Source organism: Corvus moneduloides, chromosome 15, assembly GCF_009650955.1.
Source record: "Corvus moneduloides isolate bCorMon1 chromosome 15, bCorMon1.pri, whole genome shotgun sequence".
In the NCBI taxonomy this organism is placed as follows: domain Eukaryota; kingdom Metazoa; phylum Chordata; class Aves; order Passeriformes; family Corvidae; genus Corvus; species Corvus moneduloides.
The window spans coordinates 12,441,863-12,468,910 of NC_045490.1; the positions used below are offsets into that span (position 1 = coordinate 12,441,863).

Below are 27,048 nucleotides of genomic sequence, written 5' to 3' on the forward strand. Positions count from 1 at the left end.
CTGCCTCGCTGCTGCTCAGAGAGGGCTCGGTCCACGTGGCCTGGGCCGCACGGTCCCTGAGCCAGGCTTCCCTTCGCCAAGACACAGCTGACATTGCTCAACAGTCTCGGTAATTAAATAATATTCATGAAAATATTCTTCCATCGGCATATATTTTAACTCAAAAATTAACTGTGTCCAAATGGTATTCCAAAAGTCTTTGGTAAGAATTAAATCCCAAGAAACATAGAAAAAGTTCTTAAAACAACCATGCCAGGAAGTGTTTCAGTTCCTTTTGAGCTTGAATCAAGCTAAAATTTACAAATCGTTGTTCAAGAATCTTTTCAAGTTTAAGATAAATGTCCATATGCGGCTCTGAGAGCCAAGAGTCTTCCCATGGCTCCTCCATAGTCTAGATATGGAATAGCAAAACAAAAACAGGAAGAGGAATCCAAAGTTTCTAGGATTTACTCACACACATCAGTCGCTTAGGGATCGGGGATTGTTCTGCCCGCATTCACCACCATTTGTTACAGTGAGGATTCTGTAACACGATGTCACAAACAAGGAGGGCCATGGAAAAGAAATATATATGGACCGATGTCATAGGTTAGCAAGCATAGTCCCGGAAGGGATGTCCTTTCTAAGGGGTGCTTACAGTTTCCTCTGGGACCTGATAGAACCTATCAGCTGGCCAGTTTGAATATGGAAAATTCTCTAAGCCACTTAAAGTTGTGACCACCCCTGTGATCCACACTTAAGAATAGACAAACTCCCCCCCAAGCTCTCTCTTGTTTCCGGCGCTGGGACAGGTGGCTGCAGGGCCCGAGCAGGGCCCAGTGGGCCACGCCCAGGCCCTGCTCGGGCCAGGCTGGGCCGGGCCACGGCCATCCTGGAGTCGATGGACCTGTTCCAGCTGTGGAACCCCCCCCCACTGCCTTGCCGTGGGCAGCCGGAGCGGCTCGGCTCTCCCCCCTCTCCACTGCGATAAGAAAAATTCAACATTCCAGCTGCAAAGCTGCAAGGTCATGGTGAGATTAACCCTTTTTATTGCTGTGAAGAGCTGAAAACCTGAGGGAACAGAAAGAGGAGATGCTTAAAGCTGAAATTCTGTTGTGAAGCTATGATATATCAGAGTATCCCGTTGTAATTTCATGAAGATATGGAGGGTGGAGTGTTCAACTCGTAAGCAAAAGCACCTGTGCTGAGATAGGCAGATGCTGTCGCAGCTGTAATTTCATGAGAAGTTTGGACAGGGAGAGATGGACCAGATGAGGACTTTTGCTCCAAACGGGAAAGGAGAAAACTTCAGTCCCTAGAGATGGACCAGATGAGGACTTTTGCTCCAAATGGGAAAGGAGAAACCTCAGTTCCTAGAGATGCTCCCAGAGATAGTCCTAATGATGAAGATGAGGAAGACCCTTTGCTCCCAGGGAAGGAGAAGGGCCTCTGTTTTTGTTTCTGAACGGCTCAACCTTAAAATTGTACCCCAAAAAACTTCAAGAGTGGACCCTCGAAAGCAGTTGCGGGAAAAGCTGCAAGTCGGGGGAAGGGACTCACATGCAGGCAGAGAGACCTCTTCCTAAATGGACTGAACAATATTTGGAAGTGGGCGGCTGTCTTGTTGTGATAATGTTTTCATAGCACGAGCAAGAAGAGACTTCTCTTTCTAAACGGACTGAACAAGGTTATTATGGAAGTGGTAAACAGACTGAACATCTTAAGGGTTGTCTTTTCACATTGTCAGTGGGATAAGGGAGGAAGGTGGGGGGAGGAGGAGAGTTCTGAAGGTGGTATAATTTTTTTTCCCCTTCTTTTAGGTCTGTTAATAAACTTCTTTATATTCTTTCAAGTTTGGTGCCTGCTTTGCGTTTCTCCTAATTCTTATCTCACAGAAGATAAACAGTAATGAGTATTTTAGACCAAACCACTACACTAAATTGGTGTTTCTGCCCGGTTACAAACCCAACCTGCAACAACCGATTCTTGATAGATGTTTCAGAGATGTTTATTTCTCCAGCCGCATGGCCGGGGCTCTGCTGAGGAACTGTTACAGTCACGGGACCCGAGGGTCCTTGCTCGCGCAGGGAACACAAACCAACCAATGGGGAACGAGGCTGACCAGGGGCCAGGGAAACCCTGTGTCTCCCCCCAGGGCCCCTCTCCCAGGGCTACATGGTGGGGGGGGGGAAGGGACCCCGACATTAATGTATTTTTCTAAGTATCTAAACATTACTTGATATGTAATAAATAGTCTCATAAGCATAATTAGAGAATTTAACTACCTAGATGTTTCCTTCTTATGCCTTTAAGAAAGCATCCTTTACATGACCCATATAAACCAGTTATCTCTACCCACACCATGTGCCATTAGAGAGAGAGAGTGAAATCAGCACTTTATTTTTGGTGGTTTGCTTGTTTGTTTATGTCTAAAGCAACACAAGGAAAACCAAGCTGAAACAGAAAAAACTTCCAGACAGGACATGTGATAAAAGACAATCTGGCAAGATATTGACATTGACAGAATCCTTTTTTTTCCACTTTATGCATCTTTTGTAACACCCACTTTTGCATTTGCTTTTTTACATGTATCTTTTTTTTTCTTCCTTTCTGACATGTGATTTAATATTTGATACACAGAAAAGAAATAATTTTAGCGTAAGGAAAAGCCATGTTTTCCTTGGGCTTAAGGATACAGACACATAGAGAAATCATGGGAGCTGAGAACCCCCTTGTAAACAAACAAGCTGTCTGCCAAATTCACTAAGATACTCTTATAATATTCCAGTATGATACAGAATGCTTCTTTTTGTGTGTTTAATTATTCTTCATAAGACTTTTTTTCATAAAAACTTGAAGTTACTTGTTGTGAAGATACTACATTTGTGCCCAGGGGCAAGTTACTATGTGGGATTGGTTTATCATACAAAAGGTGTCAGGAAAACATTTCACACTAGGCAGTGTCTTCATGTAAATTTGATCCTTTGTGATAATTTATTGTGATGGAATTCTAAAACATCAGCATCTGATTGAGCTTGTGGGCACAGAAAGCAGAACACTGTGCTTCGAAGACTGTGTGTTCAGAGAGAAAACAGCCTGGCATATTTTTGTTTTCTATGGCAGTTCTATCTGCTACAGATAAACAAAGATTTTCCTAGCAGAGGTTATCAACATAATATAATAATATTGAAATTCATTAAGCATAAAACATGGGTTTACTTTCCCTTCTTTCAGGCCGAGGTTGCAAAGAAATGCAAGGACAAATTTTCATTTAAAATTACTTAGAGCCAAAAACTGGTATTGCTTGATTAGTGGTGGGTAAGTTTTATGTATTGGGGTCAAGTATTTTAATATTGAAATGATCTTATCTAGGAGCACTCAAAAACCTAACTTGGCCATTGTGTGGTCCACTGACTGTATCAGAGGTCAAAGATCCTAATTCCCACTACCCAAGTCAATGCCTAAATGTCAGTTGCAGGCAGCTGAAATAAAAATTAAAGCAGATGTGTCTGGGATGAAAAATTGATCATAATATGGTGATCCTAGTTTTAATATGCAGAAAAATCTACACAATCTCCACATTATGCTTGCCTATCAAAACCCACTGATACCCAATTAACAATGTGAATAGAAGGTACAGCTAATAAAGTACCTACAGGAATAATATCAATGGTCCCTGTACCTTAATAAACTCTGAGCAATCAAGGATTAGTATTACAGCATCTAATTCTTTTTGACATACCCTCTATGTGATGGGAAGCCTGGAAAACTCTCTCAAGCTTTGACACCTGCAGGTTTTTCTTCTATTGCAGACCCCTTGCCTCTCTTAGCATGAATAATGAGCTGACTCTCTGGAATGAAAGTGTATAAGAATTTTGTAGGAAGTCCAGGAACTCTTTTCAGAAAAGAAGATTTTGCTAACAGAACAAATTTTCAGTAAAAAAAGTGCAGAGTAAAGCTGCCATGCTTGTGCAGACACAGTTGCTGTAGCCAAGACAATAAATGTTTGTATAATTCAAATTCTTAGCTAACAATTTTGATCCCTCACCAAAATATACACAGCATTTTCATCCTTCAAAGGAATGTTGTGCTAACTGATGAGAGAGATTACAGCAATAAAATCACAGAAGTGTCATGTTTACAGGTAATGAAGTGAACCACGAATAAATGTTGATATTTGAACATGCATACATATACATATACACACACATACATACCTATATATATAGATATGTACATATATATATATAAACACAGAAGAAGAGAGATACAGAGAGAGCATTTGAAATATTTTGTATCTTTCTATCACTGAAGAGGCTGTATTTCATGAGCTGGTGGAATAACTTAATTAACAATAAGACCATTGGCTGGAAATATTAAGAAAGAGGCTTGCAACTTTTTACTTTGTTTGTAAACACTGATAATACAGTGTTTACAAACACTGATAATACACAGAAAAATACAGTGACTGTGTTAAATACTAGCCCACATAATCATTGAACTATCCAGGAACCAAGACATATTTCATTCAACTAATAATATTGATCTATTGTTTATTGTTAAATGCATTGTGTTTGGAAACAGAAAAAATTAACTTGATTGCTGAAGGCTAGATCTATGTTTTTAGAGACTCTGAGACAGCAACTACTGTATCTAATTCTGATGGATAAATTTCATTCTGCATTTGGACACAGGGAACTAACAGATTGTCCAGGGTATTAGAAGGTTTCAGCAGAATCTGTGTCACATTTGTTTCAGACTAGACGAAGTACAGCAAGAAATATTGATGTTTTTATTTTATTGGGAACATTTCACTTTCCCTTCATTTAAGTTTTCTTTAGGATAATTTTTATTTATTTATCCCTTAAGTTTTAGAAAAATGGGCTTGGGACTGAAAAAAATATTCCTGATGACTAAGTTTGCCCATTCCCCCAGTTCATAAATGTCATTAGGCAGGCTTGTTTTTGTCCATATTTACTTTAATCTAGACAGAAGAAATAGGGGAGGTAAAAAAAAAAAATGTTATTGTAGGTTGTAGTCCAAGTACCTATTTTAGACTGAAGTGCTCTTACTTTAGGAAATCATGAGATTCCCTGAATTTTTTACTCCACTATTAGTTGCTAAATTGCATTTTTGGACAACGGAACTTGGGATTCTGGTTCCAAAATTTGGCAACGTTCATCTTTTATAGTGCTCTAGTGTTTCCCCTCTGGCCAGGAAGTGTTTCCTGTGTCTGTGTAGCTTCATTTTATTAGGGGGAGGGGAGATAAAAACCTTGCATATTCCCCCTAATCCTATCACACATTAAACCTCATTCATACCGACTCCACCAATGCCGCTTTCCCCATTTCCTGAGTTACTTAGCAACAACCATTCCTCCCTTTTCCACTCCCCCATCCAACCTTTCATTCCCCCCCCCCCCCCCTTTGCAATCATGATTTCCACACTTTTTAGAAAAATGAGGATGCTCAGCAGCATAGGGCAAGCTTTTCCTTCCAACCTCCTTTTTTATGCCTGCCGAAAATCCAGGCTGCCTGCATATGTGTAATCAAAGGTTAAAAAGCACCCTGGCTGACACCACGCATGTGTTAATCTGTGCTGCAGCAGAGTGCATCATTTCCACTTTGACCTCAGAGTTAATCTGCATTCAGACAGAAGCTCCATTGCTTTACTCCTTTTTTTTCCCCCCCTCTCATTTACTCATTGTTGCTTTATTGGATTTTGTTGCATGTGTGTCAGTGGTTCTGTAAATGTGTATGTTCTCCTTTCCTTGACTGTTTTTATTCTGTGACTGTCTGTGATTTTTCCTTTTTGTTTGGGTTTTATTTTTTTCCTTTTCTCCAAATTATATTATTTCCCTAGATTTGGAAGCTGCCTGCTGCCTGAGGTGACGTTTTCTGATTATATCTGCAAAGGGCTTGAGCAGATCTAATTTCTCTCGCCCTGCATATTAATTCCCGCAGCTGGGCGCAATGTCTCATCCCACTGACGGGATCTGGTAGGGAGGAGGGAGAACTACTACCAAAAAAAAAAAAAATAAATTAAAGAAGGGGACGGATCCATCTGCAACCAAGAGGAAAGGGGGGAAAAAGCTGGGGGGGGGGGGGGGGGGGGGCTGGAATAGAGATGATTCCTCCAAATCCAACAAGCCTGGGGAGCACTGCATCCTTGAATCCTGCATTTTCTCTGAAAATGATGGTGTGGGCACTTCTGTTCCTCTCTCTCATTCAGAGGTAAGATGTGTTTTCTGATTCTGTTTGGGAGGGTGGGGGGAGAGGGAGGGCTGGGGGGGTGAAGAATCTGAGAATTTGCTGAGCTGTGGTGAGAATACCAGAGGTTTGGATAGTGGCATTGCACTCGTGTATCTCCTAGCAGCTGAGATCTTAGAATGTTTTATTTCTCTTACAATTTTTGTCGCTCTGACATGGACAGGGAGGGCGAGCAGCGGGTGTGTGTGATGGTGGTACATGCCGGGGTGTTCATAGAATTTGGTACCATATTAATGAAGCCTTTTATCTCTGAATTAATTGCTTGCTCCCGTGCATGGAGTTACACGGCAGCTATGTTTTGTGAGCAGAATGTCCTTGCATTCCTGCTTGTTTTCCCGGAGCGGGCAGCCTCATCATGGCTGTGCGGGGCTGCGCGGCGGCGAGCGGCGGGCAGGGCTGAGCACCAAGGACACGGATGCGGGTCCCGCACAGGTCCCCCCGGTTCCACACAGCTCCCCCGAGTCTCTCACAGCTCTCCCGGGTCCCTCACAGCCTTCCCGAGTCCCTCATAGCCCCTCGGGTCCCTCACAGCCCCTCGGCCCGGCACATCCCTCCCGTGCGGGCGGCCGCGGCTCTCCAGGGGATGCGATAGTTTTCGGATTCGCATGAGCTGAATGTCTCCAACAGCATTTCCCCCCACACGCGACGCGCTCTGCTGACAGACAACCTGTGCATGCTGCATATGTGCATCGGATACCTAAATGGAAAAGGGTAAAAATCCCAACAGCAGAGGAAGCAGGAGTTCGTATGTGGATGAGCAGAAAGTGGAGGGCGGGAGTATTGCTGCAGTGCCAAGCATTGCGCTGGAGCAGACATTCCTGCACAAATGTGTGGACTGTGCATTTAACAGGTTAGATGAGAAAATATCTCTGCACAGCAAAGCGTGTGGCGTTTTAAGAGGCAATAGACTGCTCCCCACAGCTGCATAAGACATGTGGTCACTAATATCTTTGAGAAGTTAGTGCCCACTCTCTTTGCTACTACTAATGCTGGATTCACACAGGCTCCTCAAATTTACCTTCTTTCTCCTTCCTTCCTTCCTTTTACCTGGACACAACCATACCAAAAAAGTGAGTTCTTTCTGGTTTTTTTATTTAAGAAAAATCAGACTTCATACCAGCAGTGGTAGGATCCTAGATCTAAGCCAAATAAAAAGCCAAAATGATTGGCCAGAGAAATTAAATTGCTGGGTTTTCAAGTAACTTTTTCACACAAAAAGAACTTTGTAAAGAATTCCTGTGAGAAGAAACTAAAAATGGTTGAAAATTGAGTAGAAAATGAAATAAAACTCGGTGAGTCTACCATGAGGGTACTTCGGTGTTGGGAGTAAGACAGGTGTGAGGTATGTCTGACCCTTACAGAACCAGTTAATGGTTAACTACCTGAACACAGAAATGGAAAATTAAATTTTTACAGGATTTTATGGCATGGACTTTCATATTATTTTGACATAAAACTTCCACTAAAATAATCCCAGATACTTATTTTAGCACACTTCCTTCTTTTCATTCATCTTTCAGAAAAACATTGCCTGAGAGGAATTTTGCCAAAATTATTTCATAGGCTTTAAAAGAAACCCTTCATAATGCACCTTAAAGTTTTATCTCAGCAAAAAGTTCTGTATTCTGTTCACAGCTATCTATCTGATAGCCAAGATGGTTTCCTCTAACAACCTCCCGACCTCATAATTTTAAAGAATAAATCATAGACAGAGAAATAATAGCAACACATAAAGGGAAAATTCTTCTTAGTGCTTTACAGAAACATTTCAAATAAGTCAGCATGCAAATATGATTTTAATTCTAACAATAAGGACATTTTCCTCCTCCGTTTTGAAAGAAACCTTATTATTAGTTTTGGAAACTCAAGGACCAAGACAGAGTTATAAAAGTTGAACTTAGATACCATTTATTTATAGCCAAGATGAAAGGTTTTCTGTGTTAAAAACTCATCAAACACTTCAGAAGGACGGGACTATTATATTGTGTGTCACTTTTCTTGGACACTGAAATTCTGAAGGGCCAACTGAACACCAGCAAAGGTGCTCCATGTTAAACATTTGAAAAAACGTGTTGACATCAATCAGAATACACACAGAACTTTAAGTATTTGCAGAATCTGATCAAAGTAATTGAACACATTTGATTACCATTGCTGTGCAGAAGTTTGAACTCTATTAATACAAAAAATTACTATATAGAGAAATTTATTGTTGCAAAATTGTTAATATTTAGAAGACTGAAGACAGAAGAGGAGAGTTAAGACATCACTCAGGCAGTAATAGAAGTAGCTAAAATTCTAGCATTGATTTCACTAAATCATGATTTGAATGAATTCAGAACAAATGTCATTTTACAACACTGCGGTATTTTACCTTTACAGAATTTGTATCAGTTTTATTAAATGCACAAAATACATCCTTACAACAGGGCACACTAAAGTTTTAGGAAGTGCTTTCTTACAGTTGGTTTCTTGATATTCATAACTGGACTGCAAACTCCTTGCATAAATCATCTTACCCATCAGATTACTGTAACAGCAGTGTGCAGTCCATCACACGGACTTGGGAGCTATGTTCAATGAAAATTAGTCAGATCATGCTCCCAGTTTCTAAAACTTGTATATAAAAAATTTTTGGATCCAGAGACTATTTAAAATTATTATTAAAACCCAAAAAATTGTACACCTGATGTGGTTTAATTGGAACTACTTATCTGATTGTCCTTATTGAACATACAATAGGTATTTAAAACATTACATGCAATAGAACTCACCAGCAAAGTTTCAAAATTATGTAATGCTGTACTCTATACACTATTTATATGTGGAGTTTATCAGTTATTTTTGCAGAGCTTTAACAAATTGCCAGCAAAAGCTACATAATACAGTGGAAATTAATGTTCAGGTGGGAAATGTGGGACTTTTTTTTTTCACTTGTTAGTGCCCAAAAAGTTTCATGGCAATGTTTTTACGCTGCAGCTACATGCCTAAAACAGAAGACTGTCAAGACTGATCCAAAAAACCCCCCAAATAAAGCTATCATTTTAGCATCAAAATAGTTTGGTGCCTAAGTGAGTACTTTTCTTTTATTAGTAAATTACTGAACATGGGTGTAAATAAAATTGTTTTGCTCTTGTAAAGTGATGTGTTATAATAACAAGGACTAAAAGATTATCTCTCAGAGGGACAGTCACTTAGAATTACTGTAAAACTTGCTAACATCAGTTTGGCGTTAATCCTGCAGCTGTAGTTCTTCATACACTTCCAATACACAGTGTACAACACTAACACTAAGCCAGAGGTCTCATTACTGGAATAAGGAGTTGCTCAGCAAGAGACAATTCCTCACCTCACAAGGATTGGTCCCCTTTAAAGAGGCGTCATGACAGAAGATGTGAATCTAAGTGCTATTAAAATATGACTTCATCCTTATCTATGATATTATGAAACTGAATATTTTATATACTCTAGTGTTTGTATCAGCACAGCTAAGGCTGTGTGGATGCAGGACCTGCACTACTTGAGCATGTCAGGGGGAACAGGGGAATGAGCCTACCTATGAGTTTTTCATAACCATGCTGCACTCCTGACTGCTGTGAGCTGTAATACTGGGACACAAACTCAGAACAACTATTATTGTCATAAAAAGAGTACCAAAACTACTGACCTAAAGTAGATTTGAAAATTAAGTTTAATTCTATTATAAGTAACTTAATGGAGCAAAAAAAGACTACAGTCACTGTTTCCCTACTTGAAAATATATGATTTAGAAATATGGATTAAACCCTTTAACTAACTTCTGCTGGAGTGACTAAACCACCTAAACATAACCTGCATGTCAAAACTCATGTATTCCAAAATACTCCAGTGAGTACTCAAAGCGATGTTAGTTGTCTCTTGAAAAGTCTGCATCTTTAAAAATCTAAAAAGTGAAAGCTGGTAATAAAAAACCACAGAAACTAACTATAGTAAAAATATCTTAGGAAATTAATTTGCTCTTTTAATATAATATTTCTCATATTATTGATATTATATGTCTTCTTCATGGCCATTCAAATCATGCTTTAGGGTCTTAAGTTTAAAATGTTCATGATTAATGGTAATCTGTAAAACGCATCTTGTTGATTTGGATTGTGGTTGCATTGTTTTCCTTTATGCTACATTTGCTTTATTGACATAGGTCACTAAATTCTGTAACAGTTGCTCAAAAATTTAAAAGGGAAGAATAGGAGTGAATGGATGAAAGGAAAAGAAGCAAATGTCTTGTCAAGGGGAACTCTTTCTAAATCTCAGTCCCAGTACAATTAAACTCCTATATTCTTAAGTAACGACCACCACTTTCTCCAACAGAAAACTGAATTGTGAATTGAAAAATAAATTATTAAATTATTAGACAAAGCATTAGACACAGCTGAGCAGTAACATGCGTATAGGATGGTTGATTTTTTACAGTACCTTGTAGATATACATCCAAGTGAGCTCCAAAGCACAGGCAGTTTTAAGGTCACTAGCTCTGACTGGCACTGTCCTGCAGAGAGAGATGGACTGGCTCATTCGAAGCTGGCTCAGTACCCTCCAGCCTTCCCCTTGTTACAGGGAGTGTCAGCCACTCCAGCTGTAAAAATTCTATATACTCCTACATACAGAGATTCCATCAGGGTGATCATTTGATTACTTATTTTTAGCTTTCATCGGGATAACTGGAGTCTACTGGGGTTCTCTGTTGGTAGAGTCTGACCTGCAGCTTTGCAAACCGTTGTACCTGCAGCTCCACCCACAGAAAACTTTAATGCAGAAAAAGAGGTGGCTTGTGTGAGACTGGCAGTGACTTGTGTAAGACTGCAAGTGAAGAACAAAGTGGAAGCTGGGGGCTTGATTAATGTGAATTCAAGCTCAGAAAATCACACAATCACTGAATAATTAGGGTTGGAAGGGACCTCTGGAGATCATCCAGTCCAACCCCCCTGCCAAGGCAGGGTCACCTGGAGCAGGTGACACAGGAACCTGTCTAGGTGGGTTTGGGATCTCTCCAGAGAGGGAGACTCCAGGAACCTCACTGGGTAGCTGTTCCAGTGCTCTGCCACCCTTACCACAAAGAAGATCTTTCTCATGTTGAGGTGGAATTTCTTGTGTTTCTGTTTACAGCCATAACTCCTTGTCCTGTTGCTGGGCACCACTGAAAAGAGTCTCAACAAATATATATGAATACACAGATTAAGAAAAAAACCGCCAAAACCTGACATAGGTTGTCAGATCTGAAGGAGGTTTTTTTTTTCATTTTCATGCTCCATAGCCTATTTAGTGTTGTACTTTTTGAAACAGATTTCTATTGCAATAAAAATTTCTTTTAACGCAAATGATAAGATATAATTGTCCATTTTCTCAGTTTTGCCTACTAAGAAACCAACACCCTATTGATGCCTAATACTGAAAATCTCAACAGTTCTGGGAATCTTCTCACATGACAGGCTTTGTTTTATCCTCTCGGTAATCCCTATTCCACTGAAGTCAGTCTGTTGCTGAAGGAAAAGCCAGGACATACCCAGTATAGATTCTTACAGGTAGTTCTGTGCTCAGCTAAGAACTGGGAAATCACCCAAAGTTAAATTATAACTCAGTAAGGATCTTCAAAAAGTGTTCCTTACACTGCATAATGCTTTGCAGAAAGCTCTCAACCTACATTCCAGCTAACTGATTTACAATACCTCTAAATATTTTTTCCTTCAATCCTTCTTTTTTATCCTATACAGATGATCAACTAAAACTTTACACTCCAGCTCACAGACTGTAATGCAAATTGATCTTAAGTGGCACATAGGTCTTTTCCTGGCCCTCTGGACACAAAGGAATTTCTCGATTCTAGAAAATGAGTTGTTTTCTGTTAATGGAAGTTCTGAACAAGAACCAGGGAGGCTTTTTGACAATATAGGAGAAAGAGATGTGTTCATTTTATTTTTAGAAAAGAGATGACAGCTGATGATAGAAATGGACATCCAGATACCTTCACTGGAAGTAGATGTAAACTTTCTGGGCTCAAAGCAGGAAGCTATTTACTTAGAACAAGATGAATTCCTTATACAATGAATAAAAAGACTGCAGAAAGTACCAGGAAAGAACCATAAATTCCAGAAAAAAAGAGCTCATCACCACAGTCAGGTAACTATAATTATTATTAGGCAAGGAAGATCCTTTCTCATAGAATGAGACTAAAACTCACTCAGCACTGATGAAATTAGGGACTACAACTTCCCCTAGGGAAAATATTCAACACAAAATAACCAGGGTGAAGAGGTATTTTTGGTGATGGAGAGATAAGAAAGGAACAGTACAAAGTTTACATTCTAGATGTACTTTTTAGACTCAATATGGTGAGTGACTTTTGATGACTTTAAACTTAGGATTTATTGCATGCTTCCTTGTGATAATGGATTATGGCCTAAATTGTCATGATGCTATAAAAAGCAGAGCATAAGAGTCTGAATTCACCTAGAGTGTATACCTATGGAGGTGTAATGTCTTTACAGGAGTTTTATTTATGTGAGCACCTGCCTCAGAAGAGCTCTGGTGCAGTAAGTAGGAGCTTTGCTGTTTGAATTGGGTCTGGTTTCCTATTTTGATGTCCAGAAGTAATCTACTTATTTGATTCTTCTAATTAAGAAGAAGTTTAGCTTTGTGTTAAGCCAGAAAGTGGAGAAAATAGCAAAACAGAAAATAATATTCCTTGCTTTTAAATTTGTAATATGAAGCGGTTAGAACTTAATTTATATCAGAATGTGTAACCATCTCCTTCAATGGGAGAAATTTACAAAAGACCTGTATTTGTTTTTTCATCCGTATGAAAAGAGGATGGTAGAGGGAGATAGTGACTACATATTTTCATAAGTTCTGACACCTGCCAACTGGCTCAGACAAACTGAGGCAAAAGAGGGGCAATGGTGGTAGGTTGAAGAAAACTATTGAGAGAATAGTGAGGATTATATCTAGTGTGATTCTGGGGAATTTGTATAGTTGTGACAGGAAATTAATATGCGAGTCTTGTCAGTCAGTCTGACACACAGTGATATCCTCTTATTTATATAACAGTAATATTTTTAACACAACTGCTGTCAAAAAAAGGAGGCTTTAATGCTGATGAAAACTACCAGTGACTGCATAAGCAGAAGAGAAACGTAACAAATACCTTCCCATGTAAATGAATACCTCAGCTGCATAATGTTTTTTTCATGTGAAGTCCTAAGCAACACAGAAAAAGTTGACTACAGCAGCTTTACTTGCTCTCTCTTATATAAAAGACATAAGAGTATGCAGTGAAATTATCCCTGGCTGAAAACTTACAAAAATGATTTTTTTAAAAAAGTGAGATGGTGCACAGCCCAAATATTTATAGATTCAAAGGGACAAAAAATATTTTAAAATCTTTTAAAATCCATTAAATTCACTGATAGCATTTCATTATAGGAAATCTCTAGGTGCATGTTTCTGGAAGAGGAGACACTTCACCAGTGATATTTCTGCCCTTGTATTTTGCTCTTATCCTCTGCTATTGGCAGCTGCCAGGTGCAAAATACATGGCACAAAATATCACTGATTTGACCCAGAGTAATGACTACATTATGCTTACTGCAAAGTGATAGCAGGCAATAGAAATTCAGTAAATCATACAAGAATCTTAGTGCAACAGCAAATCACCACTAAGAAAGAAAATCACTATTGTTTAAATCAGATTTTCATACCTTGAGGATAAGTTCTATTTTTTCAGATCTAGTGGAAGGACATTTTCACACATCTTCAGTAAAGAACAACATAATGTGTAGGCCTAGCTGTGAAATCTGGCCATTGTGTACAAAACTAAATATTAGTCTTACAAGACAAAACATTCATCTATTTGCAGACAGCCGCAAAACATTAAACAAATGTCATTTTTACTATACCTAAAGCAACATACACAGATTATTACCATAAATAAAAGATCAATATATGTAAAAAAGCTATTTAAAATAAATGAAGGACAATAATGAGTTTTTGGAAGGAACGGAATTAGAAGTTATTTACTTTTTATGCTTGCGTTAGCTCTTTCCAAATGATGCAGGTAATCATGTATGAAATGGTATTTTTTACTGAATGTCATCTTGGACTTTGGTGTGAACCCTTGAGATGGAAAGCTACCTTTTTTTCTGAGCTACTTATCTTCTTCAACTTTTTGAATGCTCCATGTTCTGCTGAAAAATACTTCTGGTTCTATACATTGCTGAGAAATGCACCTTAAAGGATATCTCATGCATACCCATAATAATCTTCTGCCAGAATTCCTACCCCCCCAAAATTAAGTAGGTAATATGAGAAAATTAGTGTTTTTCTTCATTAGTGGTTCAATGCTATATTGTGTAACACAAACAGCACGTTCTAGTCATATGAAGCTTTTGTTAATCCATAGCAAAATATCTTCAGATCCAAACAGAAATCTGCCTGCTGGAACAGATTGGAGATTATCCACTGAATTCCACTTTCATTTAATTCCCTTAGATTATTTTTCAAGAGAGAGAAAAACAGACAGCAGAAGAAAGAACGAGAAAGAGAACCATTAAGAGCAATTAATCAGATAATGCTAGAAAGCCTTACTAAACTAATCAATGTATTAGTCAATATATTATTAGGTGATGGGACCTACTAAACTACACATATGGGACCTACTAAACTACACATATGTTTGCTAAAGCTGGAGAAGTGTGTCACCAAAGCAGAATGAGATGTGCCCATGACAACCACATACAGAGATCAGTTATCTCTTGGGCATTTTGTGTACATCCCATGGAAGGGCGGTAGAGTTTGTACTCTGCTTTTCCTCTCCAAAATCTGGTGAAGACACAAAAGACTTCACACTACAGATTAGCACTAAAAGGGCTTCAATCAGGTGGACAGCAGAAACTGAAGCAGGCAAGGGAAAACAGTTTATCAAGGAATCTACAATGACTTTTCCCCTCTGCTACCCTGATTAATGCCTCTGGTTTCTACTTTTATAGCCCTAAGAGCCATTCTTCCAAAACTTAAGCTTTTAAACTGACTCTCTGTGCAGAAAAACAATCACCTGACTCCCCCAAAAATCAATAACATAATTATATATGTGGACCATTAGCTCATGCTTATTTTTGGGAATGGACAATATTTTCAAGACAACTGTGAAACCATGGCACAAACAGAAAAAACAGGAAAGGCAAACAGGCATAAAAATGTTAGTGAATGAAGAATGCCACCATATATATATAATTAAAATTACAGTCAGCTTGACCTTCTTAGATGAATTACTGATAGTCCTTAGAGTTACTTAATTCAGAGAGTAAGGACTTCAGCAATGAGTCCAGGAAGGTTGTACACTTGCTATGAATAAGAGGCAGAACTGAGCCTGGTCTGGAAGTGAATTATGAAGACTGGAATTATACAACATTTTTAACATAGTGAAAAGAAGCCTGCTTCACCTGCTTCAAATAGAAAACAAGTGGAGGGATTGGGATGATGAGTTATTATGTTCAAATTAACAAAGATGATAAATGAAGAGCAACCATTTGCATGAAGTGAAGAGAGCCTGGGTGTGTTTTGGGAGTCAGAGACCAGAGACATTCCACACTTGAACAAGAACACAAGTGAGAAAGCTGGTAGTGGCTTCAGAAAGAAGATGGGACATGTGAACCATGTAAAAATATTTACACTGCCAAGAACTGTCTTGATAGCTGAACTTGAATATTGAAAAGACACCTTTTGGATTCTCTATATGTAACTTAAATGATGCATTCTGCTCCTCCAGCCTGTGAGGGCTCAACTGTGTTTTGAGTATTACAATTTTGTTTTGTAATGGAGCAAAGAAATCACTATTTTCTGGGAAGGTGAAGATTTGAAAGAGGGGAAGGTTACCAACAGTAACATACTTGGAGGTCCTTATAATACAATTACAAATATTGCTACTCTTTTACTGAAACAAAAAAAATAACCAGTATCACAGACCACATTGTATTGAATAAACATTGGATATTTGTAAGCTCTTTGGGGCAAGAACAATCAAAAATACATTAACAATTACTTTTCTCATTTTATTTTCTGGTTTCTAAAGGAAATGATAAAAACCTCACTAAGCTGCTTTAAAGACTTATAGCATGCACTTAAAATTACTTAAAACCTTAATAAGGCTCTAATGCAGCGCATGAGATTAAAGTCATGACAAATCTTTCAGGCCAAATTCCTAAATTCCATGTCCAGTATAACTAACAAGGCTCTGAAACCCGTATTTAAGAATCAATGGTGAACAACATGAAAATATTATTCTCTGCACTGGTTATTGTGATCCAGAACTACAACTCTGCCTCCTTGATGTCAAAAGGTTGTAAATCTAAGGTACCGCTATTTTGTCCAGGTGAGGACGGTGTATCTTTCCTCTCACCACATGCCAGCAGCACCTCTAGAGAGAGTTCATTGCTCAGAAATTAAATTATGCAATTCTAAATTACTTGCTATTAATATCCAACCACTTTCAACCACTGTTTTACCCACTTAATGCATTTTAACCACTTAATAGCCAACCACTTTTACTCTGGCATACTTCTTAATATGTATTATTTCTATAATGAGTTCCAAAACTTACTATTCAGTCATCTAGGGATTACGTGTGAAAACAATCCATATATAGATTTGATTTTAAAAAGGAATAGGAATAATTTTAGCCTTACTGATTTCAAAAAGTGGATTTTATTTCAGACTTTGACATAAAATTAATCTTTGGCCAGAAACCAAGAAATTCAGCTCTCATGGTAACTTTGAAAAAGTTCTGGGTATGTGAAGGCTTAAGGAGAAAACTAGAAGGGAAAATTGTTAGCAGCTTTAATTACACAATTTGTTAAGGAAGGAAAAAAAAAGAAAGGGGAAAGGTACTATACCTGCGAAATAAATTTTTCTGTTACCATCCCCAAAGCTCTATATCTCTTCATCTCTCTATAGTAGATAAGCATAGATGTGATTAAATTCAATGCAATATATATTCAGACTAAAAAATGAGAAACATTTGTTACCTGCAATCATTACCTGCATATGCAATTTTCTGAGCTCCTCAATAAAATAGTAATGAAAGGATGTAATGAAAAAGCCCAGAAGTTTAATAGTCAAATTATGTCCAATCATAAATAGTGCATATTTTAAATAGCTCTCCTTTTAGTTAACAAGTAAGAATTCCAAATGGTATGTAAACAATGAATTTCTTTAACAAAGATGTCATGTCTGCAACGAAACCTTGAAAAACAGGCTGAGGCAGCTAAGCTGGGCTTCAGTTTTGCAGGGTTTTAAGCATTCAAGCCTTTATCCAGGAGAACACTTTTATTTGTCTTTAAATGTTTACCAACATGGTTTTCTGCACGAGGATAAGAATAGTGAGCAGCTGGCAGTATCGAAAGCATAATCCTGGAAAATCTGACAGATGTGAGCTAAAAATGCAACATTTGCCAGCAAATATATTCCATTTATGTCCTCTCTTCTAAATTATTTCTTTGGTAATCTGTCCTGGAAAACTGTAGATCTTAGAATAGCACCTGTTTTTTATTTAACAAATTATCCTGAGGTGTGTTTGCCAAATTCCCCAGGATCTCAGGAGAATAAATTGCATGTAAAGTTTTACTTCAGTGGCTTCCAGTGGAATTTCTTCTTATCAATACTCTGCTGTTATTCTGCATAAGCCTGTAGCTCATAAAAAGCTGCTGGATTTGTAGCGAGGGAAAACTGAAGATGGATCTATCCATGTGGGAGATATGCTATGATTAGTAAAACATCTTTATTCTCAGCTTCTGTTCATCTGCCATTATTTTCAGGGGTTTGCAGGTGTCCATCCTCACCTGATGGTCCCATCAGCATCTGCTCAAGTCATGGAAAGAGCCTTGTTTTTAAAGAGTTCCTGATTATGAAGTTTGGGTAAGATCCATAAAGGACCAACAAAATCTCTGAAGCCTCATGGTGCCTCCCCCGTACTGATAGAAATTGGGGTCTGAAACCCTCTGTATACTGCCAATGAGCCTGTTCTGAGTTGCCATGATGCTTTGTCCAGATACCCTAAATTCCATAAATGACACCACACGTAGCTGGTGCTTACATCTCCTCCAGGGAGACCCCACAGCTGGGCATGGACTAATCCGAGATGACTTAGTAAGGCCAGATGGTAACATCCCTGCTTGGTCTTGTATCGATTCACCATTAAAGCTCTTTGCTGTCATGCCATGGGGGTGCTCCACAGAGCTCTGATGGAGCCAAGGAAACCTGATGGGGAACTGGACACTGTGGCCTGAATATATGGACACTTTGGTTTTCAACTGAAACAGTCTCTGCACCACATTTAGTGGATCCTTTGACTTAGCCACAGTACAGAGCTGCAGGAGATGAGGAGACAAGGAGAAAAAATAAAATCCTCTTACATAATCTCTTGAACTGAAGGAAACATTTTCACCACTGTATGTCTTTCTGGACTTTGTATCATTCCCTGCAGCATCTTCAGCACCCTGTGCTAAATATATTTTCAAACTCTAGTTACATGAGTATACATGTCTTAGGCGTTAATATGGTTTCTTCTCTCCAGGAATTTCTGAAACAAATTGGTACTAATGTTGGATAAACTTGGCTCCAAATGCAGTGTTTCAAAATAATGCTTTTGGAATATGTCTGTGTCATCCATATGCCATCCACAGTAGTATGTCATCCATATTACTTCTGACTCTTGTAGCCAGTTACACACATTAATCAAACCCACTCTTAGCTTCTGCTTGTACTTGGTTATTGTTCTTATTCTTGCTCCCTTTTCCAGTTGTGAAGCATCCAGCTTTCTCTAGCCCTGAATAACACCTACTTATAAAACAAGTTTCTAGTAGCTTTCTCTGCAAAATTTTCTTTCCTTTTACAAAGAAAAACTTCTCTGACCATAATCGGAGCAATGACAACTTATAAAGTAAAATTCTATAATGCTGATGAGAGTCAAAAAAGGTATGCCAAAATATTTGTGGAGGAAAAAGAAAATTCTGGGAGATATATATTTGTATGCGTATGGAATAGAAATTGCTCCTACTTTCCTGGTGTTTTGACGAGCCTTAATAGTCACATTCAAATGCAAAGGATGGGAAGATAGGCTTTGCAGTGATCATCATGCCTAGCCCACTCAAATGTCAAAAACTTCAGAGCTAGGTAGAATTTGCATGTTATGTGCCTTACCTTTTACTTATTGGAGATTGATAGAGAAATAAAAAGATAAGACACTGAGTGAGCCCATACACAGTTTCTTCTCATTAAAATAAATTTACAGAGTCACCATAATATTTATTAGTTAGGACCTTTAAAACAATTGACCATTTTTTCAGAAAAAAGATTCTGAAATTCTTGCACATAAAGCTGAATATACTTGTCTCTGGAAACGAGCAGCATAAATAGGCAAGTAAGATGTAGCAGTTTGCATCACGATTTATGTGATGATTTTTGGAACCACCGTGTGTGAATTCAGCTGCAGCCCAGCAACACACCACAGCCACTGCTTTGCACTGAGCCTGCATGGCCTCAGGACAGAGGCTTGTCAGGCCAGCTGGGTCTGAACTCCTCTTGACCTGCCCACAGCTTCATTTTACTTGGTTTAGCTGCCACAGCCATTTATCTAATTGACCAGGCATCTATGGCTAATTTTTTTGACTTTTTGTATGGTACAACCAGAGTTTTATTTAAACAATAGTAACAAGCCATGACTCCATGGAGAATGAGTTACTGACATTGCTGTGTAGCGTGGAGAAATCCAAGGCTACTACAACTGCAGAGGCATTGAGAAATGGACTTGGAATGCAGCATAGCAGGGTAAAGGCACAGAATCATGGAATCATTAAGGCCGGAAAAGGCTTCTAAAACCATTGAGTCCTGTCACTAACCCCACACTGCCCTGTTCACCACTAAACTATGTCCCCAAGTATCACATCCACATGGCTTGAATACTTCCCAGCTGGTGATCCCAGCACTTCCCTGGGCAGTCTGTTCCAATGCCTGACAGCCCTTTCAGTGAAGAAATTCTTCCTAACATCCAACCTAAACCTCCCCTGGTGCAACCTGAGGTTGTTTCCTCTTGTAATATCCCTTGTTACCTGGCAGAAAAGACTGACCTCCACCTGGCTACAACCTCCTGTCAGGGAGATGCAGGGAGTGATAAGGTCCTCCCTAAGACTCCTTTTCTCCAGGTTAAACAGGCATAGGGTGACAGGTAAAAAACTCTATCTGGGTGGATTTTAGAGCAGAGATGCTGACAGTCCTCACCCAGAAGCTGGTATGCTTATATGTCCCACATGACTAAGGAGACCCTGAGATGAAACCATCCTGATAGTACCAATCACCAAAAAAAGTTCATCAAAACAAATTCTATAGGGGAATTGCAGAATAGTTGTTGATGATTTTCCTACTCAGCTGACATACAGACATTAGTTTGCCACTTACATTCTTAATGTATCACACATCTACCCTGTTATTAGAACTAAATTCCACATCCACCCCTGCACAGTCTGTTTTATGAGCATGAGTGCAAACAGCGTCTTGCATGATATAGGTTGGTTTATGTAGGAACACATGGGTTACTATTGGTTACCGTGCATTAAAAATGAAGTTAAATCAGAAGCATTGTTTAAAAAAGAAACAACAAAAAACCAGTTTAATTTTCACCATTTGCTTACTCTTATTCTGTGAATGAGTTAGCATGATGTAATTAAAGATGTGTATTGAGCAGCTATTTTCTGTTCATTCAGCTCTTTCTTCAGACAGATTTTTATCTAAAAACATTCCAGTAATGATACTTCCATGATCTAAGAGAAGTAAGAATTATTAATACACTCAGAATAAACCTATATTAGTTTCATATTTATTTTTTACTGGCTCCCTAAACACTTACCTGACCCACTTGCTTTACCAACAATATGGGCTTTAATGTTGCTGGTAAGCACAATGCGAAGTCATTCCCTAAGGAATGGTTAGAGATTATCTCTTCCTCCATCACGAGATGATTTAGCATCATACCCAGTCTTCATCTAACACAAATAATAAGGGACATTTATGTGCTTATGAATGTTGTAAAAATGGTTTACACTTACATGCAGAGCAGGTAGCACTTGGTTTAGCACAGCAAGTAGAAGGACACTAGTCCTTCAGCTGGGGTAAGCATTCCATGTTCCATGTTCCAAGCCCAATACTAGGAACACTTCATTATAGTGCTCTGCTGTGTACTGAGATGTAGAAGACAAGAATGAAAACATTCCCTGACAGATCTAATTCTAATAAGGATTTATATTCAATTTAACTTGAATTTATGTTCAGCCTAACTTAATTTATAGCTCGCACTGGTAGACCAATAAAAGCAAAAGGTATTTTAAATCTCAAAAAAATGCTCAGGAGTGTTACTCAATAAGCAAAACTGCTGACATTTCTAGCACCTCACATGTTTGTTTTTAAACATTGACAGATAGTGATGAGAAGATGACTACATCGTGAGTGACTGATTCTAGAAGTGACTTCCTTCTGGGTGAAATTATCATTGCACAAAAACATTGTGCAAGAATTTTTCAAAACCACCAATATGAGTGCCTCATAGGGTATTACAGAACAAGAACCTATTTTTTCATTTCTCAAGTCTAATCGAGCAATAGAAATGGGGGTTTTGGGTTAATATTGTTTAAATAGATGGCTAGAAGGCATCCACGTTTTCCTAACCTTACTCACTGAGAAGAGAATTGAGCTTTTTAATTTATAGTGAGATTTTAGAGCAATCTTTTATAAAAGCAATCTGCATCATTGGGGAAGAGATATCACATGGAATACTAACAGGTGACAATTATATAAGATAAAACACAGCCAGAAAAAATGAAATGAGCTCAAACTAAGACAGACCTAATCAAATCACATTTCAGTAATGACCGTTTACATCTTCTCTTGAGATTTGCTAGCTATATTGGAAATCTGTGGGAACTGAATAATAGCAGCAGGCAAAAATCACGCCTTAGATTTCACATTCAGAGATGCATAGAGTGGTTTAAAAAAAAAAATTAAAAAAGAAGAGGGAAGGGAATGGGAGGGGAGAGGAGTGGCAAAAAGAGGAATGTGAAAGAAAAAAGAAACCTTCTAAAGTTGACATAATTCCAAGATTAAAACTTTTACACTTAGATATAGCTAGATACCTTCAAATAAAGCAGATCAACTCAAGCTAACCCTATGAAGCAGAAGAATATCTGTAGCTGTTTTTCCATTTTCTGTTTGTTTCTAATGCTTTTGCTTGCTGCTAACACGAGTATCCATAACCACAGTGAAACCAGACAGAGAAGTAGATTATATAACCTCCAGTAAATAAAATATAAAGAAATATAGTCATACAAAATTCCAGCTCAAAAAAAAAAAAAATTTGAAATAATCATCTTAAGTTATGGAGGATTATCTGAATCATCCAATCACATCTTACACTCCTCCAGAGCTCTCGTAAGTATATATGCTGCACTTCAAGCTCAGGGTGTTCAAAATGAATGATGTATGCTTGTTTCTATAATTATCTTTCTATTCCTTACTGGCCTAAAGAAGTTTCCTTCATCTCTCTATCTCTTTGCTATCCTCCCTCAGGGTAACATACAATTCCTCTCCATACCCACAAGTTTTATAATGTGGTGTAATTCAGCTTTGTTTAATAACAACAATCTGTTCTGATAGACCTGGAGATGTAAATCCCTTATCAATTTATTTTACAACATATCTCAATGTTCTCCTGAAGAAACAGATTCTAGACTGGGTGCTACATTTCAGCTTTTGGTTCTTTGCCAGGGCTGCTAACACTGGTCCCTGTTTCTGGTAATTTTTGTGACAACTGGCTGTGAGCCCATTTTGTTGCCACTAGAAATATTTTAAAAGGGACAATAATCCTCATGGTCACTCACGACTTGAATCCAATCAGTTGTGCAATGCAAAAATTGCACTACAGTTTTTCAACACAGTGAACTAGAAAACACAGTAAATACTACAAACTAGAAATTTTATTGTTAGCACTCTCAATAAATGCACTCCAAAGGGCTTTTTGAAAAATATTTTCATGAACTGACAGGAACAAAACAAAGCATAAACCAAGTTAAATTTTTAATTTTAAACCTTTCTTTATAAACACTTGCTGTAGCCACATTCAGCTGAATCTGAAAAGATGGAAAATATATGCTTTAACAATAGCTACAAAGAGTAAAAATTTATTACATCTTAGGTGCAGTAAATGTGAGTGCATGTCTTGGGCAAGATGTAGAACTGTAAGATAAAGCAGTCTGCTATGAGTGACAGTTTTATAGACATGAATACAAAACCACCACTGCCATATAGTATTTTAGAAGTCTGTGAAGAGGTTTAAGAACTGGGCTGCTTTACCCAAAATGGCTGACAAGCATCAGCGAGGTTACTGGGAGTTGCTGAATGACTACAAGAAAGCTTGTAAAATCCACAGCATGATCCACAGGTGCTGTGTTGCCAGGTATCATCTCTTCATGGGAACAGAGTGTAAACATTCACAGGAATCCAGACAGCTTTTAAATCTCAGGGCAGGCACAGTTTTCAGAAATGACTGATTTCTGGCAGTCTGGGGCCTTCATGTTCAGTAAAGATGACTGAGAAGTCATTGCTGGGACCACTCATTTGTGCTCCTCTAGTAATTTCTGGCTCTTAACCATTTTGAGACTTGTGTGGTCAGTCCCATAATTTAAGTGTTTCAGCTGTACCTATTTCTTTATGAGAACTGTAATATTCTTTTAATAATTATTTTCAAATACACTTCAGTCCCTCTGTGACTTAGGGATGACAGAAAAATTCAGCTTTGCTTTGTTTTAAATAATAATGATTTCCTGCCAAGGTTTTAACTACATTACATAATTTGTGTAGTACATGGAATGATAGGTGCAGCAGAAGCAGTGCCTAGGAAATAAACTATCTTCTACAGATGACCTAACTAAAATCCACCCCACCCAAACCACTGAGTAGAGGTCAAAACTATTTTCTTTCCTCCTGTTAACTTCCTCAGCCTCCCTTACTACACGAGTAAAACAAATGGCCAAAATACAGCTTATACTCCCTTGTGGCCATGTGAAACAACCTTTGCTGAAAACACTGTGAATCCAGGATTTCAGGCTCTTCTGGAACATTATAGCTCCATCCAGAATTGTAATTGCAGCAGCACCACAATTCTAGGTGGAGGGAGTAGGACTACAAGACAGTTTCTCAGTGATTCTTAGTCCAAATTTCTCAACTTCATTTTCTATTATGGAACTTCTGATAACTGACTGGATCTTCTCTTTTCCTCTCTAAGCAAAGCATCCAAGTTCCCATCTTTGATGTGGGAAACGATTAGGGAAGAGATTAATCTTCGCATTACATGATTTGCAGTCCTAAGAAAATTGAAGATTGGGTATTTGTGATGAACATTTAGTAGCAAAAGAGAAAATACGTGCCGTTTTTATGGCAAGAATAGTAACTCAGTCCTGGGCATAGCCTTGGGATTTAATCCAAGGACAAATGGACAGAACAGAAACACAAACAGGACAAGAGAATTCATGGCACAGCTTTGTGAAAACATTTTCTGCTTCAATCAAGATACCTTTACTTAAAATATGAGTCAACAAGGGAGAATTTAGACACTGTTAGATTTCCAGAGACACTGTATTCTCTTACACATCTGCCATCTCCACATACTCATATGTCACATCTGCCTACAGCATCTCTGTATGCACAGTGGGAACCTGGTATACATCTTTCCTTCCCAGTGACCATAGTATCACCATGAATAATGTATGACCTATAGATTAGGGTAATTTTCTATGCACATCAGAGAATGAATTGAACTTGACTCTTCATTAAATTGAACAGTGCTGTTGGGTGAACTGGCAAGCCATGTTTCAGTTCTTCCCTGAGATGTAGAAAACATTGGTGCTTTCAACAGAAAACTTGTTTTTTGTTCAAGTAGTTTATTAAATCTTTGCTGAAAGCTCTGTAGCCTACTTTGTATAAAAGATGAAACTGCCCAGATTTTTTGATAAATAAAATTAAGTTTTTAATTAGTTTATTAGTTATTCAGTACTGCTACAGGTCCTTCCCTTTAGGCACTTAGTGGCTACTCTGATTCTGCTTGTAAACAGCAAATATTGGCAATTAACTCGGGTGAAGTTTCACAACAAAATTCTTGGTAATAGTTAAATTTAATTTTTTATATTTAGAAGACATAGAGGACAGAGCCACAGCAGGTACAAACTGGTATAACTCATTTAAAGTCACTGGAACTATAGAGGTTTTGACGAGCTAAATATATGACCTCATATCTAAAGTCTGAAAGACTCACCAGCCATGGAAGTTTTTTTTGCCAGAGAAGAGTATGCTTTCCCTTCTATTCCTTGTAACAAGATATGAAAATCATGTTCCTGTGGATTAGAAATAATACCTTATTTCAAAGGGATATCCTTAGTGAGTTATTGCTCACTACTTAAATAATCTGTCCCCCAATTTAGACTGTAAAATTATTGCTGCTGTGATATTAAATAATGCATGGCCTATCTTTACCAACACATGGTAGTATCTTTCCAAGAAACATTACATAAGATTCTCCTGGCAATCACATTAGAGTGTCTCTGATATAGAGATGACAGCAGAGATCATCCAAAGTTAGAGTGTTGACTTTGTGTTAGCAATTAACTAAAACATAGTAGTTTTGAAATGGGTAACCTATGCTTTATGTTAATTTTTGAACTAAAGAATTTAAGCCAAAAGGCTTGAAAGCATAATAATGTAAGACAGTTAGATACCATTAATATAAGTATTTCTTAAATTTTGCTAAAGTGCTGATTATTTTTACATAGGCATCAAACTTACTTGCAGGGAAATGAAAGCACAAAAGAAAAGAAATCATGCTGAATCTATTAAAAAAAAAAAAAAAAAAAGATTCCTGAACTGTATTGTGGACTTTTGTGGCTTTGGACTGCTAAGAGAATAGTGTATCAGCACATTAACAAAACATTTAAGTAATGGGCTTGACCATGTCTTCTGAATAAGGATCAATAAAGAAGATAGAAAAAAATTGTTTTCCTAATGCATCAGTGATTTCCCAGCAGAGATATCCTTTTCTACAATTTCAATGTATTTCCAGTACAGAAATAATGACTTTAGTGCTAAGGGGCCCATAAAGGAGGATATGACAACAGAAGTGAGCGTCACTTCATTAATCCTTTTTCCCTTGACTGGTGACCCCAGTTCTATCTGCAGTGGGCACCTCTGCCCACCAGGATTACACTTGCACCAAGAATGATTAAATGTTGCCCAGAGAGTATTGCAAGGAAATGTACGGATCAAATACACTGGCAAAGATCTGAAGAATAAGTTCCTGAACATTTAGTTTGTGTCAGCCTCAGTTTGTGCTAAAGTTACTCCTCATCAGTTAGCACTCAAAAGAGCTACATAAATGTTATAAATCAAGTAAAAACTTCAATGTAGGATTTGGATTAATACGTGTTTGTTCTAGGGAGGAAGCCCCTGACATGGTAAAAATCTCATTGGTAGAATGAGGTTTTTATGTAATTGTAGAGTGAGATACCATTTTATAGATCTTTGCATAGATTATTAAGAAAACCAGATCTAAATTAATAAATTATTATTAGCATCAGTAATTTCTGCCCTCTTCCTGCTTTGTGAAGAAGTATTTCAAGTAATTTGAGACATAAAAAGAGCTCCCTGAATGTTAAACACTTGTGGATACACATGTATCTAT

The 27,048-nt window shown here is 38.0% G+C and overlaps 1 protein-coding gene across 3 annotated transcripts in view; it reads left to right on the forward strand.

Annotated features, from left to right (window-relative positions):
• Nucleotides 1-5,434: 5,434 nt before the first annotated feature.
• The window catches only part of GABRG2 (gamma-aminobutyric acid type A receptor subunit gamma2), a 67,764-nt gene continuing 46,150 nt past the window's right edge, over nt 5,435-27,048 (forward strand). For 2 of the 3 annotated variants that reach the window (XM_032124589.1, XM_032124590.1), the window contains exon 1: nt 6,062-6,212. In XM_032124589.1, the coding sequence (XP_031980480.1) occupies nt 6,106-6,212 (107 nt within the window). In that variant the 5' untranslated portion in view covers nt 6,062-6,105. Of the gene's footprint in view, nt 6,213-27,048 lie in introns of all 3 variants that reach the window. The other variant, XM_032124588.1, reaches the window with a different exon arrangement.